Consider the following 22,900-nt stretch of genomic DNA (forward strand, 5'->3'; position numbering starts at 1 on the left):
TTAAAGGACATGGATCTTGCTTTTTACATTTTTGCCTTAACAATGGCAGCTCTTAGGACTGGGACTATTACAGCTGATGGAGGTCAGAAAATGAGGAAACTGTTAGTTTACAGTCCACTCTTGACAATTTAGGGTGATAGATATAAAATATTTTCTCAGGCTACTGGTTGTATGTACCTCCTGTCCCCCCTAACAGGTAAGACAGATCTGGAGAATGTTCAACAGATTACAAACTGTCACATATGTATCTTGTCTAATAGAACCACCACCCAAAAACAAAAACAGAAAACAACAAATACTCTCTCTCCATCTGACAAATGAGGAAAGCAGAACACCAAGAAATTGCAAAAATTGCCCAGTGCTGACTGGTAATTGGAAGAGGCTGGTTTCTAAGCCAGAGTTCCAGATGCCAAGAGTTCTAATCCATAGGCACTCACAGAAGGTAACATCTCTCTCACTCTTCTGCCCTACACTTACGTTTAAAGAGCTGAGCACAAGAAATTTTTGAAAGTTGGGTTTTTAGATTTCAATTCTCCATGTACTTCCTACCCCTAGATTATTACTAATAATGCAGAGTTGGGCTTATGTCTGACCTCATGGGTCTTTGGAAGAGAAAATAATTTTTTAGAAATAAAACAAAATATGAGCTTAACATCTGAGGATTGGGAATGGAAGTTAATAGTTTTCTCTGCCTTTGTTCTGGGAACCAGAGGGCCAACTCTCCAGTGGAAAAGTCAATTCTGTCTTCCAATCAAATAAATGAACTCTTCTACGTCAATCTTTATGAAAGGGATACAAAAAGAAGGAATATAAAGGTCAATTTATGGATGCCAGGAAAAGAGAACATTTGTTCACTCAAAGCTAAAGTCTGTCCTTCCACCGAGGCCTCAGAGGAATTAACTATCTTTTTTGAAAGGAGGATTCGTAATCCAAAATAGTAATGTTCTTTCACCTCCCAAGACAAACTTTCTTCAGATAATTGGGATTTGAAAGAGTGCTGTAGCTTTTTACATCTTGTGCCATCGTGAACATGGGATAATTAGCATTCGCTGCTAAAGTTATGAAGTGACCCCTTGGCTGTGTTATTCAGAAGCACCAGCTTCCAGTTTTCAGATTATAATGAAGACCAAGAGACAGAACTTCAGATATGTTTGAACATCTGGGGGCTGTTTTCCCCACAACCAACAACTTCACCTCAAGTCCCAGCTTTTAAACCGTTAAAACCATGGAAACATTAATAATGACCCTTCATTAAACCTCAACTTCCCCTCCCACTTGTACTTGTGACCAATTTACTCGCTTCAAAGCAAGCAACGGCATCCTGTTGAGTTAGTGAGTAGGATTCTGTGTCTTCACCCAACACCTTCAACCAGAAGAAAGCCAGAAGCCACAAAAAAAACTTCATGATCTCAATTCTCCTAGGCCAGTGACAGCAATTATGTAACCCTAGTGTTTTTTTGCTTTTATTTTTTATTTTTTCAGTTGCTATGGGAAAGATTGTATTTGGGCAGCTCCATCTGCAAGAGGTAATTACTGGCCTTCCAAATACACACACACACACACCTACAATGCTGGGAAGAATAAGTATACATAATTAAAGAATTTTTCAGAGGCCAAACAACTGTTAACCAAACAGTGTATTACTTAGTTACTGGCAAAAATAAACAAGGGCAATTATTTATTGTCAATTAAACTCAACATTTTCAGAAGTATTAGTACCAATTAATATTTCCCCATGGGATCCCTGGGTGGCGCAGCAGTTTGGCGCCTGCCTTTGGCCCAGGGCGTGATCCTGGAGACCCGGGATCGAATCCCACATCGGGCTCCCGGTGCATGGAGCCTGCTTCTCCCTCTGCCTATGTCTCTGCCTCTCTCTCTCTCTGTGACCATCATAAATGAATAATAAAAAAAAAAATTCCCCATAATTTTGTATTTGTCAGGCACTATGGGCTACTTTACACTGATCATCTTTGCACGGAAAAGCTCTATGAACATAAATTTGTAATTCCAATTGTAATAAATAAATTTGTAATTCAAATCCAGAGCCCACAGTCTGTTGGCCATAGCTCACAGTGCCAGACCATGCCCCATGTGAGAACTATGGCGAGCTCCTGGTCCGGTCTACTGACCAGTCCAAGCAATTCAAATGAATCACTCAATCTATGCAGTAAAACTAAGAAAAATGGAAATGACTTTTGGTAGCAAAATGTATATGGTCGTAAGCCACAGCAATAACAATGATCCTCTTTCATTGCAGTGGCCCCTCCTTATCCACAGGAATACATTCCAAGACCCCAGTGGATGCCAGAAACTCTAGACTATACCAAACCCTACAGAGAACTGTTTTTGCCTACACATACAACCCTATGATAAAGTCCAATTTATAAATTAAACCCAGTAAGAGATTAACAACAATAATGAATAATACAATAGAACACTTTCAATAATATACAATAATAAAAGCTATGTGGCTGTAATCTCTCTCTCTCAATGTCTTACAGCACCGTACTAACCTTTCTTGTGATGATGGGAGAGGAAAGATAACCTATGGGATGAGAAGTAGGGAGGTGAATGATGCAGGCAGCATGAAGCAGCATGAGACTGCCATTCACCTTCTCACCACATTCCAGGAGGATCACCTGTTTCCAGATGACAGCTGACCACAGGTAACAAACCAAGAAAGCAAACCATGGATGAACATTGATCCAGAACAACATTAAGCACACATGTGTGACCTTCAAATAGCGTGGCCTCGGTTTTCATATCAATGAGTTAACCCCCTACCTGATATAATACTTCTTGTCAATAAAAATACTATCTGCTAAGACCTATTATGAAGCCAACATTGAGTTGAAGGAGTTTTGTGAGTGTAGAGTAGTGGCAAGAGTAGTTTTTCTACCTTCATCTATTTTATTTTCCTGGGAGAGGAAACATTTTTTACTTTGGCTTCTCCTTTACATTAGGTAATTATTTAGGGTCTTTAGGCTATAGACCAGATTCCTAAGGCTGGGAGGCATATACAATTCCTGGAGAAATCTATGCTAATAAAGTTTAAAATATGATTAAAAGAGATTAGGTGATGTCAGAAGCACAGCCTCAGACTTGGCTAGCAGTATTAATCATTCTGAAGGGCCAGACTCAACCCTGTCTCCCCCAAAGTCCTCTTGGCTCACTGTCTTTGACTCCGCCTACCAACACAGGGATTCAACACCATGGCACCCCAAGGCAGCCCTTTTCCATGAGGACAGCATGCCCAGCAGCCAAAGTGCTCCCATGCCAAATTTGGCAAGACTCTGGCTCCAGTCCCTTGGCCTCATCTGACCCTCTCTCTCTGCCACTTCACTCATCTCCTGGAGAGACACATTATGTCCAAGCCTATTACACATCAATGGTAGGAAAGGAATTTCAAGTCCCTGAGTGTTAACTGACCAGGGTAGAACCAGCCCTGGCTTTTCAGGAGGGAGAAGAGATGGAGGGGTAGGGAAATACCACGATACTTTTGCTCTGCCAAATTCCTATCCTTTTTTTGACCTTAAGCAATGCCAGAAGAGAAAGCCAAAAGGAGGTGGAAGGTAAGTGGAAGTGGCCCCTACCCTTCCTTGTGCTTCCAGGCTATCTGTAAACACATCTTTACCACCCTTCCTCCTTGCAGGGAGCCGGGGAAATGCACAGGCTTGCCTAACTGCAGGAGCTGCCTGAGAACCTGGGCACAGAAGGGGTTCAGGATGGATCCACAAGACAGCTCATTTGATGACAATGACCTTTCCATTACCACCCACAACTCTTAGTGTCACTTCCCAGGGGTGAGTGGACAGGTATCTGGACAAAGAAAAAAAAAATCACAATGCTTTCCTTCCTTTCCTTATCTCCATGCCACATTTTTATCCTTCTGCAGGTGCTCCAGCCCAAGGAGTGAAGAGGTGCAGCTGGTTAAATGAAGTCCCCTCAAGGATAGGCGGGCAATTCTGCCCCTGGGGGCAAAAGGCAGGCCGGGAGTACTGGGATGTGGACCTGAAATCCCAACTCACAGGCCCGTGGCAAGAGCAGAGCCTGTAATTAAATGTAAACATGACAGTGGCTCTTAATACAGGAGGCAAAAAGTGAATGTCTGATGGACTGGGGTCCAATGCAGAACTCCAGTTCAGTGCCCTCCGATGAGGAGGTAGCTCAAAGGGATGGGGTCTAGAGATGGCAGGACAATCCACATTGGTTGCAGGAATCCCCTCTTCTGGGCCGCTGTGACCCTCGAGGCACATCTCCCTCTCTTGAGCACACAACACCGTGTTTATTCTTTAGCAGTGCATCTGGCACACTGGGGCAGAGCCGAGGGCTGACCTCTGCAAGGCTTCGAGCCCCTGACTGAGTCTGCTAGGTCTTCCATCTAATAAGGTGACTACTAGATGCATGTGGCTCTTAAGCACTTGAAATGTAGCCAAACGTAACTGAGGAGTGCTACAATTTTAAATGCACAGTATATTACAAAGACTAAGTATGAAAAAGTCGACTGTCTTCTCCATTTTTATATACATTACATACTGAAATAACATTTTGGATATATCATGTTAAATAATATGTACAGTTAAATTGGTTTACCTGTTGGGCTTTTCTTTTTTAACAAGGCTGCTAGAAAATTTAAAATCACCTATATGGCTCATATTACATTTCTATTGGACAGCATGGTTCTTTCTGTATATGGCTCATATTACATTTCTATTGGACAGCATGGTTCTTTCTGTATATTCCACTAATGCTGTTGAATGAATGAAAGAAAGAATGAATGAATACTGACTTAAGATTATCAGTGATCTTTTCATTTTTTCTATTTCTCTTAAAAGTTTTATTTTTGAGTAATCCCTCACCCAACGTGGGGCTCAAACTCATGACCCTAAGGTCAGGAGTCGCATGTTCCACCAACTGAGCCAGCCAGGCACGCCCAGCAGTAATATTTTTAAATCAACATAGAAATAGTCAATAGGAATGGTTAGAAAGGAGTGAGACATAGTGGTTTCTGAAATAATTTCTATCTGGAGCTACATTTCATTCTGACTCATCTGCTGCTGAGAAAATGCTTACTAATCAGCCAGGACTCAGAAAGGATGAGCGGGCGACAGACTGTCTGTCGGCCAGGCCACACCACTGACATCAAGCTCAACCCCCAGGCCTTCAGGGGAGACTGAGCCGTGCAGAAGACCCAGCAGACAGAGGGCAAGGAGCTGTCACGAAGAGATGAAACAGCTCATCGGGGAGCCTGCAGTTTTCCAGGCTCCTTGGTATCCAGAGTCTACCTATTTGCTCAGCCCAACTGTTTACTTTTAATACCTTAAGACTGTTATAAGAACATTCACTGCAAATCAAAACCACAATATTAATTATGTCACACATATCAGGATAACCCCCATACGAAATAAAACAAGGGCTAGTGAGGATATGGTGTAACTGGAACCCTCTTGCGCATGGTTGTTGGGAGTGTGCAATCCTACAACCACTATGGAAAGCAGTGTTGAGATTCCCCTAAAAATTAAAAATAGAATAACTATATGATCCAGCAATCTCACTTCTCAATATGCATACCAAGGGGAAAAAACCCTGAAAATAGATCTCTAAGATATACGCACATCCATGTTCATGTTCATTACAGCATTATTTCCAATGGCCAAGAAGTGGAAGCAGCCCAAATGACTGTCCAAAGATGAATGAACAAAATGTCCTATATACATACAGTGGAAAATTATTTAGCTTTAAAAAAGGAAAACTATCACATGCTACAAAATGGATAAAGCTGGAGAACATCGTGGCAAGCGAAATAAGACAATCTTGAAAGAATACTGTCTGATTCCACGTATATGAGATATCCAAAGTAGTCAAACCCATAAAAACAGAAAGTAGAATGGCAATTGCCAGGGGCTCGGGGAAGTGGCGAAGAAAGCTGCCATTCAAAGGGTACAGAGTTATACTTCTACAAGATGAAAAAGCTGAAAAATCTGTTGCACAACAATGTCAATGATACTTAACATCACTGAACTGTACACTTAAAAATGATCAGAATGATAAATTTCATGTTGTATTTTTACCACAATGAGAAGAAAATGCATGGCACAATCAATGCTCCAGATAATGAAGAATCCACATGAGGACCCTGACACAATAGAACATCTCATCATCTTTTACCAAAATAAAAGAAGAAAATGTGCTCAAATGGTTGCACACCAATGTAATAACAGCTTTACGCACCACAGTCAAAGGTGGAAATAACCCAAATGCCCACTGACAGATGAATGGATAAGCAAACTGTGGTATCAGAATACTTGAAAAGGATGAAATTTTTTTTTAAAGATTTTATTTATTTATTCATGAGAGATGCACAGAGAGAGGCAGAGACATAGGCAGAGGTAGAAGCAGGCTCCATGCAGGGAGCCTGATGTGGGGCTCAATCCCAGGACCCTGGGATCACAACTTGAGCCTAAGATAGATGCTCAACAACTGTGCCACCCAGGTGCCCCCCAAAAGGATGAAATTCCAGCATGTGCTACAACATGGATGAACCCCGAAGATGTTATGCTGAGTGAAATAAGACAATCACAACAGTCTGTGACTGCATGATTCTACTAATACGAATCATCTATCTGGAATTCAGAGACAGAAAGTAGCAACAGTGGGTGCTGTCCATGGGGGTAACGGAGAATAGAAATTTATTGTTTAATAGGTGGAGGTTTCAGTCTGAGGAGATGACAACGTTCTGGAGATGGACAGCAGTAATGCTTGCACAACACGTGAAAGCACCTAATGTGATTGAATTATACATAGAAAAATGGTTACAATGATGTATTTATGTTATGCATATTTTACCACAATAATAAAAAAAAAAAGACAATATGCCAAGAAAAGAAGGGCAAAGGAGGTGAGACTCCAGAGGAGACAGGAAGACGTGAATGGCTCTTGGATCATCAAAAAGGAAATTCTCACGCACATGACTGCCTGGGAACGTTGGTGGAGCATCACCCCTCTCTAAGCCACACGGTCACTAGGACAGCATTTTGCCTTCTGCGAAGGGTACAACCTTCTCATTTTGTGGCTCAAACCTGCAGTGAGATTCAAAAACTAGACTGAGGGTGCGCACACAAGTCAGAAAGAAGGGAAGGTGTGCACACACTCTGTTTTCACAAAGAATTCTCTAGTTCGTTTAATCCACCACTCATATTCTTAGCCCAACGTCTATCTTCGTCCAAGCCTAAGTCAGCAACAACAAATTCAGTTGTAGTGGTGGTGAGAAGATGCTCTCAGACGCTATAATGTCATTTCCAAAATTATCTAGCAAGGCAAGAATAGACATCATGTAGCAGACATTATGCAAAGTGCTTTTTATTTTTTTTAAATAGATTTTATTTATTTATTCATGAGAGACACAGAGAGAGAGAGAGAGAGAGAGGCAGAGACACAGGCAGAGGGAGAAGCAGGCTCCATGCAGGGAGTCTGATGTGGGACTCAATCCTGGTTCTCCAGGATCACACCCTCAGCTGAAGGCGGCGCTAAACTGCTGAGCCACCCGGGCTGCCAGCAAAGTGCTTTTTAAATTACAGTATTTTTAACAACAACCTTGAGTTATTAATGCCATTTCACAGATGAGGAAACTGCATCTGATAAAACACGTTCAAGAGGAAGGGGAACCCTCTTGCCATGTTGGTGGGAATGCAAACTAGTGCAGCCACCATGGAAAACAGTATGGAAGTTCTGCAAAAAGGTAAAAATAGAACTACGTTAGGATCCAGCAACTATACTACTAGGTATTTACCCAGAGGATACAAAAACACTAACTCAAAGGGATACATCCTCCCCAATGTTTCTGGCAGCATTATCCACAATAGCCAAATTATAGAAATAGCCCAACACTGCATATCGATTGATAAATGGATGAAGTAGTGGTGTATATGTGTGTACACACACACACACAAACACACACACACAATGGAAAACTACTCAGCCACACAAAAATGAACTCTTACCATTCTCAATGACATGCATGGAGCTAGAGAGTATCATGTTAAGTGAAATCGTAGAAAGACAAATACCATATGATTTTCATCACATGTGGCATTTAAGAACAAAACAAAAGTTGGATAAATAGGCAAACCAAGTAAACAGACTCTTAATGCTAGAGAACACATTGATGGTCACCAGAGGGGAAGGGGGTGGGGGAAACAAGTGATGAGGATGAAGGAGTGCACCTGTTGTGATGAGCACCAGGTGATGCACAGAATTGATGAATCAGCATATCATATACCTGAAACTAGTATTACATGGCATGTTAACTAACTGGAATTTAAATACACACTTAAAGAATATATGTGCCCGGGACACCTGGGTGGCTCGGCAGTTGAGTGTCTGCCTTTGGCTCAGGTCATGATCCCGGGTTCTCGGGATCGAGTCCCACATCAGGCTTCCTCCATGGAGCCTGCTTCTCCCTCTGCCTGTGTCTCTACCTCTCTCTATGTGTCTCTCATGAATAAATAAATAATATCTTTTAAAAAAAAGAATATATATGCCCAATACAAGAGAGAGGAGATTTTTCACTCAGGCCTGGTGGATTACAAACTAGGTCTCCTGACTGCTGTGAGGGCACACTTTGTAAACTGAGACCACCTGAAGGGGAGGAAAATTTGCAAACTGGAAGAACCAGAAGAGCAAGCAGGGTAAGACTGAGAAGCCACTGACTAGCTAACTCCACTGCCAAGATGTGGGTAACACCTAACTGAGCCACAGAAAGGTCTGAAATCTCGTTTTAGGAAGAATGATTACCATGTCAAAGTGAACGTCTTTTTAATTTCTGAAACTTGGCCTTATAAACAGGAATCAAAGGAAAATTTCTCAATCTATGCAAAAAAAATTCTGGCTGGGAAAGAACGTTAATCTCTCCTACCAGGTCCTTTTCTCCAGGTTATATATTAAAGGAGTTATTATTCAAGAGGAAGAAAGAAATCAGAAGGGAAACAGAAACATATTCCAGCACGTGTGCTGACCCTTAATGATATTTTCCTCAAAATTATTGGTGCTTTCTAAAATAGTGTACTTTATATAAAAGTCAAGCCATGGTATGAGAAATATCATCAGAGGACTTGATTCTTTTTTTTTTTTTTTTTTTTTTTTTTTTTTTTAGAGGACTTGATTCTTAAGACTCAGCTGTAATTGATGGCTGGACTACACACTCAACAGACTCAACAACACAGACCTCAGATTAGTGGATAATTTGGTGAAAATGGGACAGAAAACCCACTAAGGAGCAACAGCTTCTGGAATCCATTCTACTCGTTTCCCATCTCACCTGAAAAATCCAGAAAATGACCTTCAGATGGCCTGGAATCAAAGCCTCTCCTTGCATGAGAAGCTTAAAACTATACAGACTTCCCCATTTGCTCTGCTCTTCCCTTCACAGTTATGATTTCTGAAACTCCCAAATTTCTTCCCCTGCCAACAAAGCCTGGTCACACATGATACTGCCCACCCTCTCATCTCTCAAGATACATTTCTAAGTGCCTGGAAAACACAAGAAGGGGAAAACAAAGGGCAAATGCCAGTCTGTGACCTCTGTCTGGACTGAGTCAAGCGTGATGTGTGAATCAGGTGTGTGGAATGGAAGTTTCCATGGCAACGAGACTGCAAGGCAGCCAGGAGAGTCACATACTCTTTCCCCTCAGGTAAGAGGAACAATGAGGCCACTGGAGGGATGCTGGGGGGGACCAGCAAGTTCAGAGCTCCCAGGGGACTGTAAGGACCCTCGCTTGCAGGTGGCTCCATCACCTTCTGCTGTGGGATCCTTCCCCACCAGCTCTTTGTGATAATCTATCACGTCGCTTTTTAGAAGGAAAGGGAAGAACACATTCAAGAAGTGGTCTCTAAAGGGAGTTATTTATGAGAAAAATGTAGAAAGGACGACAAGAGAAAACATGTTTTCGTCACATAGGAAAGAGCAGCTCTCATAGACAGAAGTCCAGCTACGCTGCCAGCCTGAGCTCGCCGCCTGTTGGCCAGAAGGACATACATTTCCACCAAGTTTCTTTGCTTGACCTTGCAGCAAGCTCCTATTTGTGAACCTGATGTGTAATGAAGAGCTCCTGAGCTCCATTTTGTTTTTACAACGTTTTTATTACCATTAGCTATATACCGTTACTTGACCACGATTCTCAACTTTTAGGAAAAATAATTTTTTTTTAAATAGCTTCCATTTTTAAGACCCATGGCTTGAAGACAAAGGAGAAGGTATATCATTTTAATGAAATCAAACTCAGCCTTTGGTTATCTACCTGGAGAAGGGTAGTCAAAATGCCAGATCTCTGTTGACATTATGGCTTCTGAGGCTATGTTCTAACTTCAGTTTCACAGATGTTATAAGGAACTGGAATAGGGTGTGTGCATTTGGGCCAGAATCGTGTTGGGACAGCAGACTTCCCTTCTCTGCTCTCCAGCTCATAAAGCTTTGCTCCAGAAGAGCGGGCTTCAGGTTGCTTCAGAGCACTAGTCCAGACCCTGAAGAAGAGGTTACCTTGTTACCTCTGCTAATGGCTCTTCTTCAGCAGACTACCCTTCCCATTGCATCAGAGGAACCTTCTGACATGGCAAGCTTGGGCCAATCCAGGCCTGATGTCCCCTCCCACTGCACTGAGAAGCTAAGTCTCTAACCATGGTTTCCGAAGCCACCCCGGATCCACCTACCTCTTTAGTTTTATCTTCTACTGCTTCCTAATTGGCACACCAGATTCCAGGCAAATTTGACTATTTTTGAACTCCCAAATATACCAACCACCACCCTCTCTCACCTTTTGGCCCTTTAAGGCATGGATTCCTGCAAAGGAATCCCCCAATTTTTTCCCCAACACAAAGCTAACATATCACTTCCCCTCCTGGGAAACTAAGTCCCTCCCAAAATTTCAGCCTTAAAGTACCTTCGTGATACACCCACAACACCACCCATGCAGACTGTACCAGACAGCTCGGCATCAAGAATCCTATCCAACTGGAAGGGGAAACAGGACGTAAACTTTGTGCATCTTTGTCATAACTTGGGGTCCTGCCCATAGGAGGTACTTAGTCAAGATCTGCCAAAAACTAGTGAACCAGTGAAAAAGCACATGAGTTAACAGAAAGGGCCTACATGACAGGCATTGGCATGACTGATCACAAGGGGCAGGGACCACATCTGGGCCCGAGTCTCACAGTCTGCTTCTGCTATCTGTTAAGTTACTTTTCAGGAGAGTTTCTAAACTTCACTGAACCTCGGATTCCTGCTTTAAATTGGTGTAGCAGTGCCTGTCCAATGAGTGTCAAATGAGATAGTGTTTGGGAAACTCATTGTGACAATGTTGTTGTCTGAACATAACGGCATTTTCAGGAGAAGACTGAAGAGTGAAGGAGCTAGAATAATGACTGCGGGAACAGCAGTAGTCAGGAATCTGAAGAGACCTGTGTAGCAGGTCTAGAAAGGAGTTACAGAATTTCACGGTGGGCTTCCACCGACCACATATATTGACTTCAGAGAGATCATTATGTTCCCCTTTTGACCATCATACATAGACATCCTCCTTACCTCAACTTTGCACTTATATACCATATTTATTTCCACAAAACACTGCTACTAATAGTTCGTAGGCCTTTGTTTATTGCCTTTGCAATCATTAATACCTTCCCTTTCCCTGTGCTCCATGTAAATCCTGTCATCCTTTCATATCCATGATAAATGTCACCTATACCTATGAAGTCACCTTTTTTTTAAGTAAGATGTATGCCCAACATGAGGCTTGAACTCACAACCCAAAGATCAAGAGTCAACTGCTCTACCAACTGAGCCAGACAAGCACCCCTCTATGACGCCTTTCTTGAATAAACTAGTTCACACTCATCTCTCCCCTCCTGATCTCCTAGTACATCAAGGGCCCACATTTCACTGTTCATTGCTTGATCTCTAAATTCTTCACATATATATATTCCACATCCCCTTTCTAAAATGTGGGGAGGACCTCCCACGACGAGGAGAGCCACATCTGGGTTATAAAATGTGGGAATCTGGCAAAGGAGGAAAGATGAAAGAAGCATATTAAGAATTAGAAAATAGCACTGATTAGGCTACCAAGAAAACAAAAAAATGACAGGAAAAAATTACCTTGTCACTTCATTTCTAAAGCCTTTGAGGTTCTGTGGTAGTTGAACAGGACACATGAAGAGGGCATGGAGTCATGCTTGAGAGAGAGGGAGACAAGCAGGAAACATGAAACAAGGATACCAAGTGATCCTCAATCCTGACAAAATGAACAATAGAAGAAATGGAAAAGCAAAAGGAAATATAGACAAAACAGACAAATTGCCACCAGTGAGATCAATCAACAACATTTTGCTGAGTACTCGGTTCCCCATGCTCTTCCTGGTAGTGCTTAACCTGACACAATAAACCACCCTGACCACAATTAGCTCAGCAGAAAAGCTATGGGGGAAATTCTGGGATAAACTTATGAAGAATTACAATATGACCATTAAATACTGTGTTTATTATTACAGAAAGATAATTAGAATTCCAAACACATATACAGTGAGATCCTACTTAAATAAAAATGCATACAGACATAAGCACATGGAAATAAATACTAAAAAAATATATCCAAATTCTCTCTGGTTTATATAATTATAGGTTATTTTTATTTTCTTCTGGAGGTCTTCCTGTATTTTCCAAATTTTCTACACTAAGCATGGATTACTCTATAATTAAAAATTATATTTGGATATTGAAACATGAAATAGACATTTTAATTGGAACTCTATTTAGAGAGAGTGGTCCATGAAAAGTGAACATAATCCCTACTCTCAGCTGCCTAGTGATGGAGCCTCAATTCCCCCAGAGGAGAGCACATTTCCCTTCTAAACCTCATGACTCTGTGGGACACTAAAGATGACATATAGGCTTGTTCTCTCCACATCTTTTTGTCCACAAGAAATGACTTTTAGAAATCCTTCCACTACTGTTCCTTCCATAAGAAGAGATTTATAAGAAGAGTAAATATTAACTTTATTTCAGGTCTTGATTTTTCCAGAACACCTAAACTCCATGAACTACTCAACTTCTGTTCCTTCTCCACTCTGTCATCCCATCTCCATCGGCATGTCCATCTCTTGTAATGCAAAGTGTATGTCTCAAATACTGCCCCAGACCAAGATGGCAGCATTCTCTTTGATTTTGTATGTACTTTCTAGAACATTCAGAGTAGCACCCTCTATTCAAACAGAACCTAAAAGTTTCAAAAACACAGCTCCAGTTTGGTCACACCTTTAGCATACTTACAAGGGTCCCAGGAAACAACCGCATGTGTCAGAAGTCAACATGGTCATTCAAGATAACATGTGACAAATTGCTTTCTCAACTACTCAGTCCACATGGGAACCAGGAGTGGGAAGTAGAAGCTGGAAACAACCCACCGCTAAAGAGAGGGGGGAAAGTGGTGGTAACTTTAAATGAAAGAGAGGAGTTTGAAATTTTTCTATTACCAAACCAGGCAATTAAAACATTAAATGTGAAATCCGAAGCACTGTAAATTTCCTAATATGGTATGAGTGCTGAGTTTCCCAAATGATGCTTTCTCATCTTTCAACATATCAAAGAGCATGCCAAAACCCCAAAGAAACATTTCCATTTTGAAAACAAAAATAAACCACACACATCCACATGCTATTAATAGTGTTGTCTTGCCTTAAAGACCCTGTATCCTTAGTCGGGGGAAAAAAAAAAAAAAAGAAACCACTGCAGTTTACATAAATGTGAACGTTATTGAAAACTCCTGTCCAAAGTCAACTGGACATGGGTAGGTAAGATAGGTGGGACAGAGGCAAAAGTAATCAAATCCCTTCTATATTTTCATTTCTGGAGACCAAATGTTATGTTCCTCATTGCCACACCTAAGAACTTTGTAAATATGTTCTACATCTTTAGCAGAGTTTCTTAAGAGAGTGTAAAAGAAGGAGAGCTGGCATAAGATACACAGGTCCAAGCCAACTCCTCAACATTAGGAGGCCTATGAGAGAGAGACAGAAGCTTATGATGGAAACTGCAGAAGGAATTGCCAGAGGAAGCAAAGGACATGTCAATGATCCCAAAATCTGGCCTATAAACTCTTGAACCTGCCACCATAAAAAAGGAAAAATGCTGTCCCATGGCATTTTATGTTTAGAGACAGGAAGAGGCTTTTAAATGTGATGTTCTCCTTCCTCAATTCAAATACCCCTGAGCTGCTATGTATGTGCTCAGCAGAAAGTCAAAGGCTTGGTATGGTGGGAAGTCTATGCCATGGAAGCTGCTCACAGGATGCTTCCGTGTTGGAGAGGGAGGGGAAGAACTGACACATAGAACAACGAACGACTGTTCTTTCCATTCTAAAACACTGACTGTGCAACTAAAGTGGTCATTCCAACCCCAAAGTCTTTTGGAGGAAAGAGCTGTTCTCCCCTGTCTCCATGGACCACCTTTAACATTTAAGCTCTGTATCATAGGCCTGAGGATGTCTCTACAAGGCCAAACAAATGGGAAAACCAGAATGATTTAGGGACCAAACCCACCCCTGACCCAGCAAGGTGAGGAGGAGTGAAGAGAACTGAGCTAAGATACCAACCCAAATACAACTAGGAAAAAAAGGAAGTAGGGTGAGCGGTGAGGTAGAAAGACCATTTCTTCCAAGCTAACAGACTCAGGTTCTGACCTTAACCCAGCTACTTCCTTCTACAAACTGGGCACGTTGACCTCTATTTCTATCCTCTTTACTTACAAAATACTTCTCTAAAGCTATGTGGTAGAGATTCTTCTAAGCACTCTACAATTTGTTATTTAACCTCAACAACAAATGGGACGCCTGGGTGGCTCAGTGATTAAGCATCTGCCTTCAGCTCAGATCGTGATCTGAGGTCTTTGGATCAAGTCCCACATGGGGCTCCCTGCGAGGAGCCTGCTTCTCTCTCTGCCTGTGTCTCTGCCTCTCTCTATGTATGTCTCTCATGAATAAATAAATAAATAAATCTTTAAAAAAAAATTTTTTTTACATCTCAACAACAAGCAACTGAGGTTAGTCCTGTATTACACTCACTTCACAATGGGGAAACTGAGGCATGAACAAATCACATACTCTAAGAGTGGTAAATTTGTAATTATATCCTGGTGGACTGGCTCCAGTCCCAGCTCTGGAGCTCTACACTGCCCCTCTTATAAAATACTTACTTTCAGAGCTGTGGTATAGGTGCCATGAAATGCATATATAGCACCCAGCACAGTGGCTGACATTTAGCAGAGGCTGATAGATAGATCTCCCTCCTCCCATTCCCCTCTCCCCACACCGTGGGAGGCTGGAGGCAAGATTCTGCACACAGAGAAAAGCAGCTATGTCCATCTGCAAAGGCTCAAGGGCTCCAGGGCAAGCTAGAAAACAACTCACTGTCTTTATCCCCTGAGGCCTGGAACAAGAGTTCTAACTCAGGCAGAGATGTCCAGCATTTCCAGACAGAGCCTGCCTCTATTTATTATAATCTGTATTCAAGGCACAAACATTGGAGACAAGCCTTAGTGAAACCAAAAGATTTTACAAGTTTTGTACTAGGAGCTATGTATATATATGTCAAACACAAATACACCACATGTACCCACACGCACACACCATCTAAAATTTACATCGTATCTACCAGAAGGGGAAAATGATCCACTTTCCAGAACCTTCCATGGCCTAGAAACTGGCAGAGGGTCTATATCAGGCTGCAGCTTGCTTTAAGACACTCTGCACACTGATGGGGAGCTAAAGGACAGAGTCCTTTTTGAAAATTACTAAGGACAAATTAGGCCCAGCGTCCCTGGGTAGCCGTGTTGTAAAACATGAGAAAATTTTGTTTTCCAGCCCTTTGGCAGTATTTTCATGAACCGATGACAATAAAATAGAGGATAGAAACTATTTTTGTATGTTGTTATTAGTCTAAACGATCACTGAGAAAGGTGCACATGTTACCAGTTAAGTGACTTACTGACTCGGGCAAGTAGTGGCCCCCACACACAAAATAAGGGATCTAACAGAATTAGAATTTTCCTGGTGCCCAACCACTACACAGTGATAATTATAAGAAGTTTACACATGCTACCAAGTTAGCAGCGCTGTCTCTACACTCTTCACTTCTTCCTCAATTAATAAAAGCACCTGAAGACCATTAGTTTCTTGCTAGAAAAAATATATATATATATCAGTACAATGAAGTATTGAAACTGACACTGAGAATGTGCTAACATGGTTTAAAAGTCATTAAGAAGGAAAGCTGAGTTTCTACATTTTCAGGCTCAGTCACTGTGGCTACTGGGTTCACGGATGCCTGCCAAATCTTGCAAAATTATAGCACTCCTATCCATGTGGTTTCTAAAACTATAAGCTTCGATTGTGAATAAGCTTGATCTTCTGCTTTGCAAACCCATCAGCTGCCAGTCTGCTCTCGTGGCACGCCGTTAGGAGAGAATCCACAAAGTGCCCAGGTGCACACACCGGGAATTGGCTTCCTCCCGCACATTCACTACAGTTAAGCACAAGTGAGAGAGGTGGGGGAGGAGGCTTCCTCATCACAGGTCCACTAGGAATGGCAGTGTTCTGTTAGGGAGACAAGGACACCATCCCCTAACTCGTTCATCTGCACAACGTCCCCCCAACATGAGAGAGGCCCCTGAAATTGCCTGCCAACCACACTGAGGCTTGTGGCTCAGCCCAGGAACACTACAAGAGAGGAGACAGGAACAGAATAGGAAATAGTGAGCAGCTAAAGAGGAAGACGAGGATTTTCAGCCTTGGACCTGTGTGCACAACCAGGTCTATTTATGACCTCAGCCAATTACCCCTTCGTAGGGAGATGTGTTATCTTCTTAGTCATTTTGAAAAACCATTAAATGAGGATGGGGGTGTGGGGCGGGGGGAAGGACTGAGCTTTTCAGTGTGTGTCTGTGAGTCAGCAAAAGCCGGAAGCCTTACAAACCAGCTTCAAACAACAAGCTGGAAAGGAGGACAATAAGCTCCCACCCCCAGGCAGTGAGAAATTGCATTATCCTAAGAGATCACGGCCACCCATGTTCAGAGCAGATAAGTGAGAACCCTCTCTGCTTCTGGCCAATAGGAGACCTGCAGCCACAACAGCTCACAGAAGCCCTGGGTGGCCTCCATCCCAGCTGCTCCAAATGGTTGCAAGGCAGAAACACTGCAGCTGGGTGGTGCTCAGAAGTGTAGTGGGTGGGAGGAAAGGCAGTCAGAGGGGAGGGCAGCAAGCTGCATCCCCCACCAGGTTCTCAAATCCCCTCTCGGGGCTTAGGGAAATCTGGGGTCTGTCTTGAGGCTGATCCCTAAGGTGGCTGGTCAGAGCCAGGCCTCACCCCCATTCCACAACCAGAAACTGAAACTGCCTTAGAGACTCAGAAACTGGGGAAATCACCCCACCAGGCTGCTCTTTCTGCTCTAGGAGCAATGGTATAATTAATGCCACTTGCTGAAAGATGGGGGCATTCCAAATTCAGTCATAAGGAAGAAAGAAGCCTTGCCGCACACCCTATGCGGCACCCACAGAGCCCCTTAAGACATTCTCTTTAAACAGGCCAATCTCATCTAGAAAGCATGTGTGCAGTAGCATTTTAAATTAAAAAAAAAATGTATTAACTCTCCTCTGAGTGAGAAAAAAGAAAACTCTTAACATTTGAGGCCAAGTGTATGAAAGTCATAGTATGAGCCCACTTTGGGGATCCTGTCATTTGCCTCAAGAATTATCTAAATAGAAAACATTTGTTGCTGTGAGTACCTACTGTTACTTTCTTACATTTCCTATTGTCACTAGTTATGTTTTTATGTTTTCATGTCTGTGGCTAATGCCAATGAGGTATACTCAAATGGCAAGGAAGACAGTCCAAAAGTCTCAGACTCTTATATCTGCACATCTGCACACCATTCCCATACCAAACAACCCCTTCACAGAACCTGATTTTGTATGCAAATTCTTTTGAAGGAAAGTATATAATTTTTTATTATATGCACACACGAGTATAGGTGTGTAATAAATGAGAAGGGACACAAAAGACAGAAAAATTCACATGAAAATTGTAGCTCCATCTACTCTAGGAGGCTGCCAACATTTTAAGCAAAACCCAAATGGGCATAGGTGGTAAAATTGAAATTAAGTCATCTGGCATCCAGATGAGAAAAATGGAGGTTAAAAGTCAGGGAGCCGTTTTGCACTTGGCCTCTGATTTGCTGCAGGGCCTACCTCAAGTCGTGCTATACCTCTGTTATAACATCTGCAAAATGGAGATAACACTTCACGCTGTCTACCTCAGAGAGCAGTTAGAAGATTAGATACCAAGAAAGAAAATCCTCAAAGCCCTTTGAGTTTCTCATAAATATAAGACATGCGATGTAATAAAATACCAGTACCCTCTACAGAAGTCCTAAGATGCTCAAGGCTATAGAAATAGGAAACAGACACAGGCAATACTCCACAGTAGACAGCCCATGGGGCATAACATTTAAAATCAGGGAGGCAGTGGGCAAATCTGACTCCAGCTTGCTTCCGTTGAAGAGGTGGGGAAAATAACTCCAATTCAGGCCTATTCAGATAAAACAAAATATCCAGGGAAAGAAAAGAAAAGATAAAGCAAGTTTTGTTTCAACAGATTGCCAATATGTTGAAAGAGGCAACCCTGACAGATAGAACTCCAAATTCTTGCCTAAAGGTCCAGATCTACAAGATGACCATCCCTTGACTATAGTCTCAGGTTCAGTAAACTCTCCTATAAAGGTAAATTGGTTCCACTGAGGAGTAAGTGTAATGACCCCCTGATGTTGAATAAAAATTTAAGTGAGGAATACATTAAGTTAGAATGCTTTTAATCAATTTGCACTGGAAACAAAAGCCAACATGGACTGTACAAAGGCAAAGTGATCACAGAGGTCGATTCTGAATGGAGCCATCATAAGGCCCTAGAGCAGCAGCCACCAGAAGCTGGAAAAGACAAGGATGCTCACCTGAAGAGAATGATTACTTCCGGATTCATAAGGAAATTGGGAGAAGGGCATTGAATATTATATACCCTAGGATAATCTGAATTACAAAAAAATTGATATCTGAATTGATTAAATACTTGTTTCCTATATTACACTTATTTCTATATTATGTCAAGCACTTGTGCATCGTATGTCACATTAAATTTTTAAAAAGATGAATACTATCGTATTCTGGCTCTCAGAGTCTAGCGAGTAGGAGGCACAGATGCAATCAAATAGAATACAATGTGGTAATGGTTAGAGTGAAATATGAACACAGTGCTGAGGAAGAAGAGTGGAAGAAGTAATGAATTCCGCATGGAAGAGGAGGGTGGGAAGGGGATCAGGGGAGTTTCAGGGAATCTGAACAGAACCATACCAAATGAATGATACATTACCAAGCACAGACAAGAGGGAAAAGTGCATTCTGGCTAAGTAGAAGGCAGCCCATACCTCACAGAATGTCGAACTATGTCCTAGTTAACCAAAGAGCCAGGAGACCATTCAGGAGGCTCTGACTGGCAAGGCCTCTGTGGGAGACAGAGAGGGAGCATCACAGGGTAACATTTCTGAAAAGGGACTTGATATTTTCTCTAACTCCATATAATGTTCCAGGTGCAGGGGAGGTGGATAAGGAGGCCAGAGAAGCCAAAGGGCCTGGCAAGCTTAACCATGGCTCAGGAATAGTCAGGAGCAGGGCTTCCAGGAGAAGGAAATGTCCCACGTTAGGTGTGTAAAACATGGGATAGTGGTCTGAGTAATGGCTTCTGAACATAACAGATCCTAATTCCTGGAAACTGTACATGATCCCTTCTCTGGCAATGACTTTGCAGATGCACTTAAGTATCTTAAGGTGGGGAGATTATTCTGGATCATCCAGCTGAACCCTAAATGTACTCATAAGGACACTCCTACGAGGGAGGTAGGGGGAGAAGACAATGTGGCCATGGATGGAGATCCCAGAGGGAAGCCACCACAGGCCAAAGAAGCCACCAGAAGCTATTAAAGACAAGGAACAGATTCTCCCATAGCCCTTGTCAGGAGTGTGGCCCTGTGAACACCTAAATTTCTATTGTATTAAGCCACTAAATTTGCAGAAATTTGCTATGATGACCATTAGAAACAATACACAGGGAGCAAAGAATTACTCGCCAAGGGCTTTTGGGTATCACGATTACCAGTCTTGGTAAGAATGATTCAGATGAAGGCACCTCAGCTACAAAGAAATAGAAGTCCAAGCTGAAGCCACATAGGAAGAGTAGATTATTATACTAAGTAACTGAGCAAAAAAATAGGGAATGAGGCCCACGTAAAAGCCGCAACTGGGTCAATACAAAGTGGATGGAAGACCTGCAAACCATACCACCAAACAGTGACACACAAAGAACTGGGTCTGCATAGTACAGGAAACAATAAGAGATACAGCAACTTGGAGGTAATCATGGAGCCCCCAACTTCCTGGCCCCAGATAGTCACTTCGTTTTAAGTGCCCACTGGATATGGAAGAGAGGGATGGAGAACATTTACATGCACCCTGGTTCAGTCGAGATGCTCTCAGAAACTAGATCAGGACAAGAACCATCTAATCAAAGACTTCAGTGGATCCAGATATGGTACAATCAGGGAAATGAGATATGAAATGCTAAAAAGCTTACCATGTGCCCTTTAGTCAAGATGTAAAACTCAATGAGATCCATTTCAGGAGGGTAGGGGCAAGGTGTGATATCTCCAGTAACCAATACAACCCTACAAGCAGGGGACTGAACGAGCCACAGCTGGAGATGATAGAGGCCAGATAAAATAACTGGACGAAGGTGGCAGATTGGCAGATATTTAGAGGAGAAGGCAAGTAACTTGCACAGCAAATGAGTGATTAGTGGAGCATGGGGGTAGCAGATAAATGATGACATTAATTTTTCATTACCAGACTGGCAGGAAAAGATTATAGTAGAACAGAGAGAATAAGTGTGCCTCTAGCTATACTGAGTCTAAAATATTAGCGGATTGGGATGCCTGGGTGGCTCAGCGGTTGAGCGTCTACCTTTGACTCACGGTGTGATCCCAGAGTCCCAGGATCGAGGCCCACGTCAGGCTCCCTGCATGGAGCCTGCTTCTCACTCTGCCTGTGTCTCTGCCTCTCTATGTGTGTCTCTCATGAATGAATAAATAAAATCTTTTAAAAAAATTAAATACTAGTGGGTCATGCCAGGGGTGACATCCAGAAGACAACAGATGCTGGCATCTGAAGCTCAGAATGTTAAAAACGTTTGCACGTTCAAAAGTTGTCTGTAATGTGCTCTTTCACCTTCTTCCTCCTGATGCATTACTATGAAAGGAATCCAAAAAAGATCACGAAAATGTTAATATCCAAAATCAACATTTGTGAACTCTTCTCCTACCACCCACTCATAAGAGAAATCTCATGCTGGCAGCACTTAAAAGTAAAGAAGTGTTTCAAAGAACAGTAGAAAATAATTCTTACCATTAGCCTTTTCCCTCTTCTGACAGTGTTCAGGACATTTGATGGAATGGACAAAAGAGAACAACCATCCATGGACCAGAGTGGTGGAGAACGATGTTCGATGATGATCCCAGGGATGACCACATGATGGAAAAGATGGCACATTTGATGAATTTGCAGAGGACATCCAGTTAGACACTCCTGGAAGAACAAATGCAAATCCTATGGAAAAAAAAAAAAAAACACAGTATATTCACTAATATGGACCACCTGGGAAAAGAAATGAGGGTGGAGGGAGGGCGGTGTGCTGGGGGGGGGGGGGGGCACAGAGGAGACACACACCGATTTATCTGCGAAAGTACAGGTATGCTTACCAGGTGCTTAAAGGATGCATTTGTGCCCTAGAGCTATAGAAGCTATGCTCCCCCCCACCAAAATGCTCAAGTGTACAGTGCTCTGCGGCAGAATGCTAGCCTGGAACCAGCTAAAAGGTAGAGGAAGGACCTTTGGACCACAGCAGTAATGAGAGGATGGTAAAACAGCACCTCTACCTTAGTGAGCTTTTGGACAAGAAAGACAAATATCCATAAGGAACAACTGCCACAACAAAAAGGACATCATAAAATATATGTAAATAAACAGACATGAGCAAATAGGCTTTATTTGTTAAGACCTATTACAGAAACACATCTCATGGTCTCCAATTGAACTCTGAAGGTCAAGGGACGTTTAGGGAAAGTGCTATTCCAGAAAAAAAGGGACATTAGCAGCAAAAGTCCAAAACATGCCCAACAATTAATCACATCACCTTACATTTGCATTGCATTTATATGAACACTGCTTCCTAACACCTCATCTGAACCCTAGCAGAGCTATGCATATGGTGATGCCTCCAAGATTTGACCATGGATTCACTCTGCTTTTGTTTATTAGGTGCCTACTTTATCAATCATATGGAGGAGAAATATAAACCTAATAATCCCTGCCCCTAGGAAGTTAAAAGCCAGTAAGATGGAAAATATAAAATACAGAAGTATAAAAATAGAAAGCAAAATGTAAATATAAAAATGGACAGGTAACAGTGAAGTAGCCTTATAAGGCAAGAAATGACAAAGCAAAATGAAGGTTATGAGTCTTTAAGCAAAGACAAGGTGGAAGTTGTGAGCTGAAGCTCAGGAGGAATGGATCAAAGACAAGGGAGCAGAAATGTGGGTGAAGGAGATACCAAAGGACTGGAACAAAAGAAGGCAGGAATGAGGCTGACATGATTGGAGTTAGAACACTACACACAGAAAATCAATCCTTCCTGCAAGAGAGAAGATGGTAAGGGCCAATGATGGGCTTTACACAGAACCACTGGAAATTTTAGACCAGA

The 22,900-nt window shown here is 42.2% G+C and overlaps 1 protein-coding gene across 21 annotated transcripts in view; it reads right to left on the bottom strand.

Moving 5' to 3' along the window:
• LOC140626332 (uncharacterized) overlaps positions 1-22,900 on the bottom strand; it is a 591,342-nt gene that overhangs the window by 282,580 nt on the left and 285,862 nt on the right. For all 21 annotated transcript variants that reach the window (XR_012025526.1, XR_012025519.1, XR_012025521.1 and 18 more), the window contains one exon: positions 21,547-21,747. Coding sequence is in view for 13 of the 21 variants with exons in the window: in XM_072814043.1 (XP_072670144.1) it covers positions 21,547-21,747 (201 nt within the window). In the remaining 8 variants the exon portion in view is untranslated. The remainder of the gene's footprint in view (positions 1-21,546; positions 21,748-22,900) is intronic.

This window comes from Canis lupus, chromosome 37 (assembly GCF_048164855.1).
Source record: "Canis lupus baileyi chromosome 37, mCanLup2.hap1, whole genome shotgun sequence".
Taxonomy (NCBI): domain Eukaryota; kingdom Metazoa; phylum Chordata; class Mammalia; order Carnivora; family Canidae; genus Canis; species Canis lupus.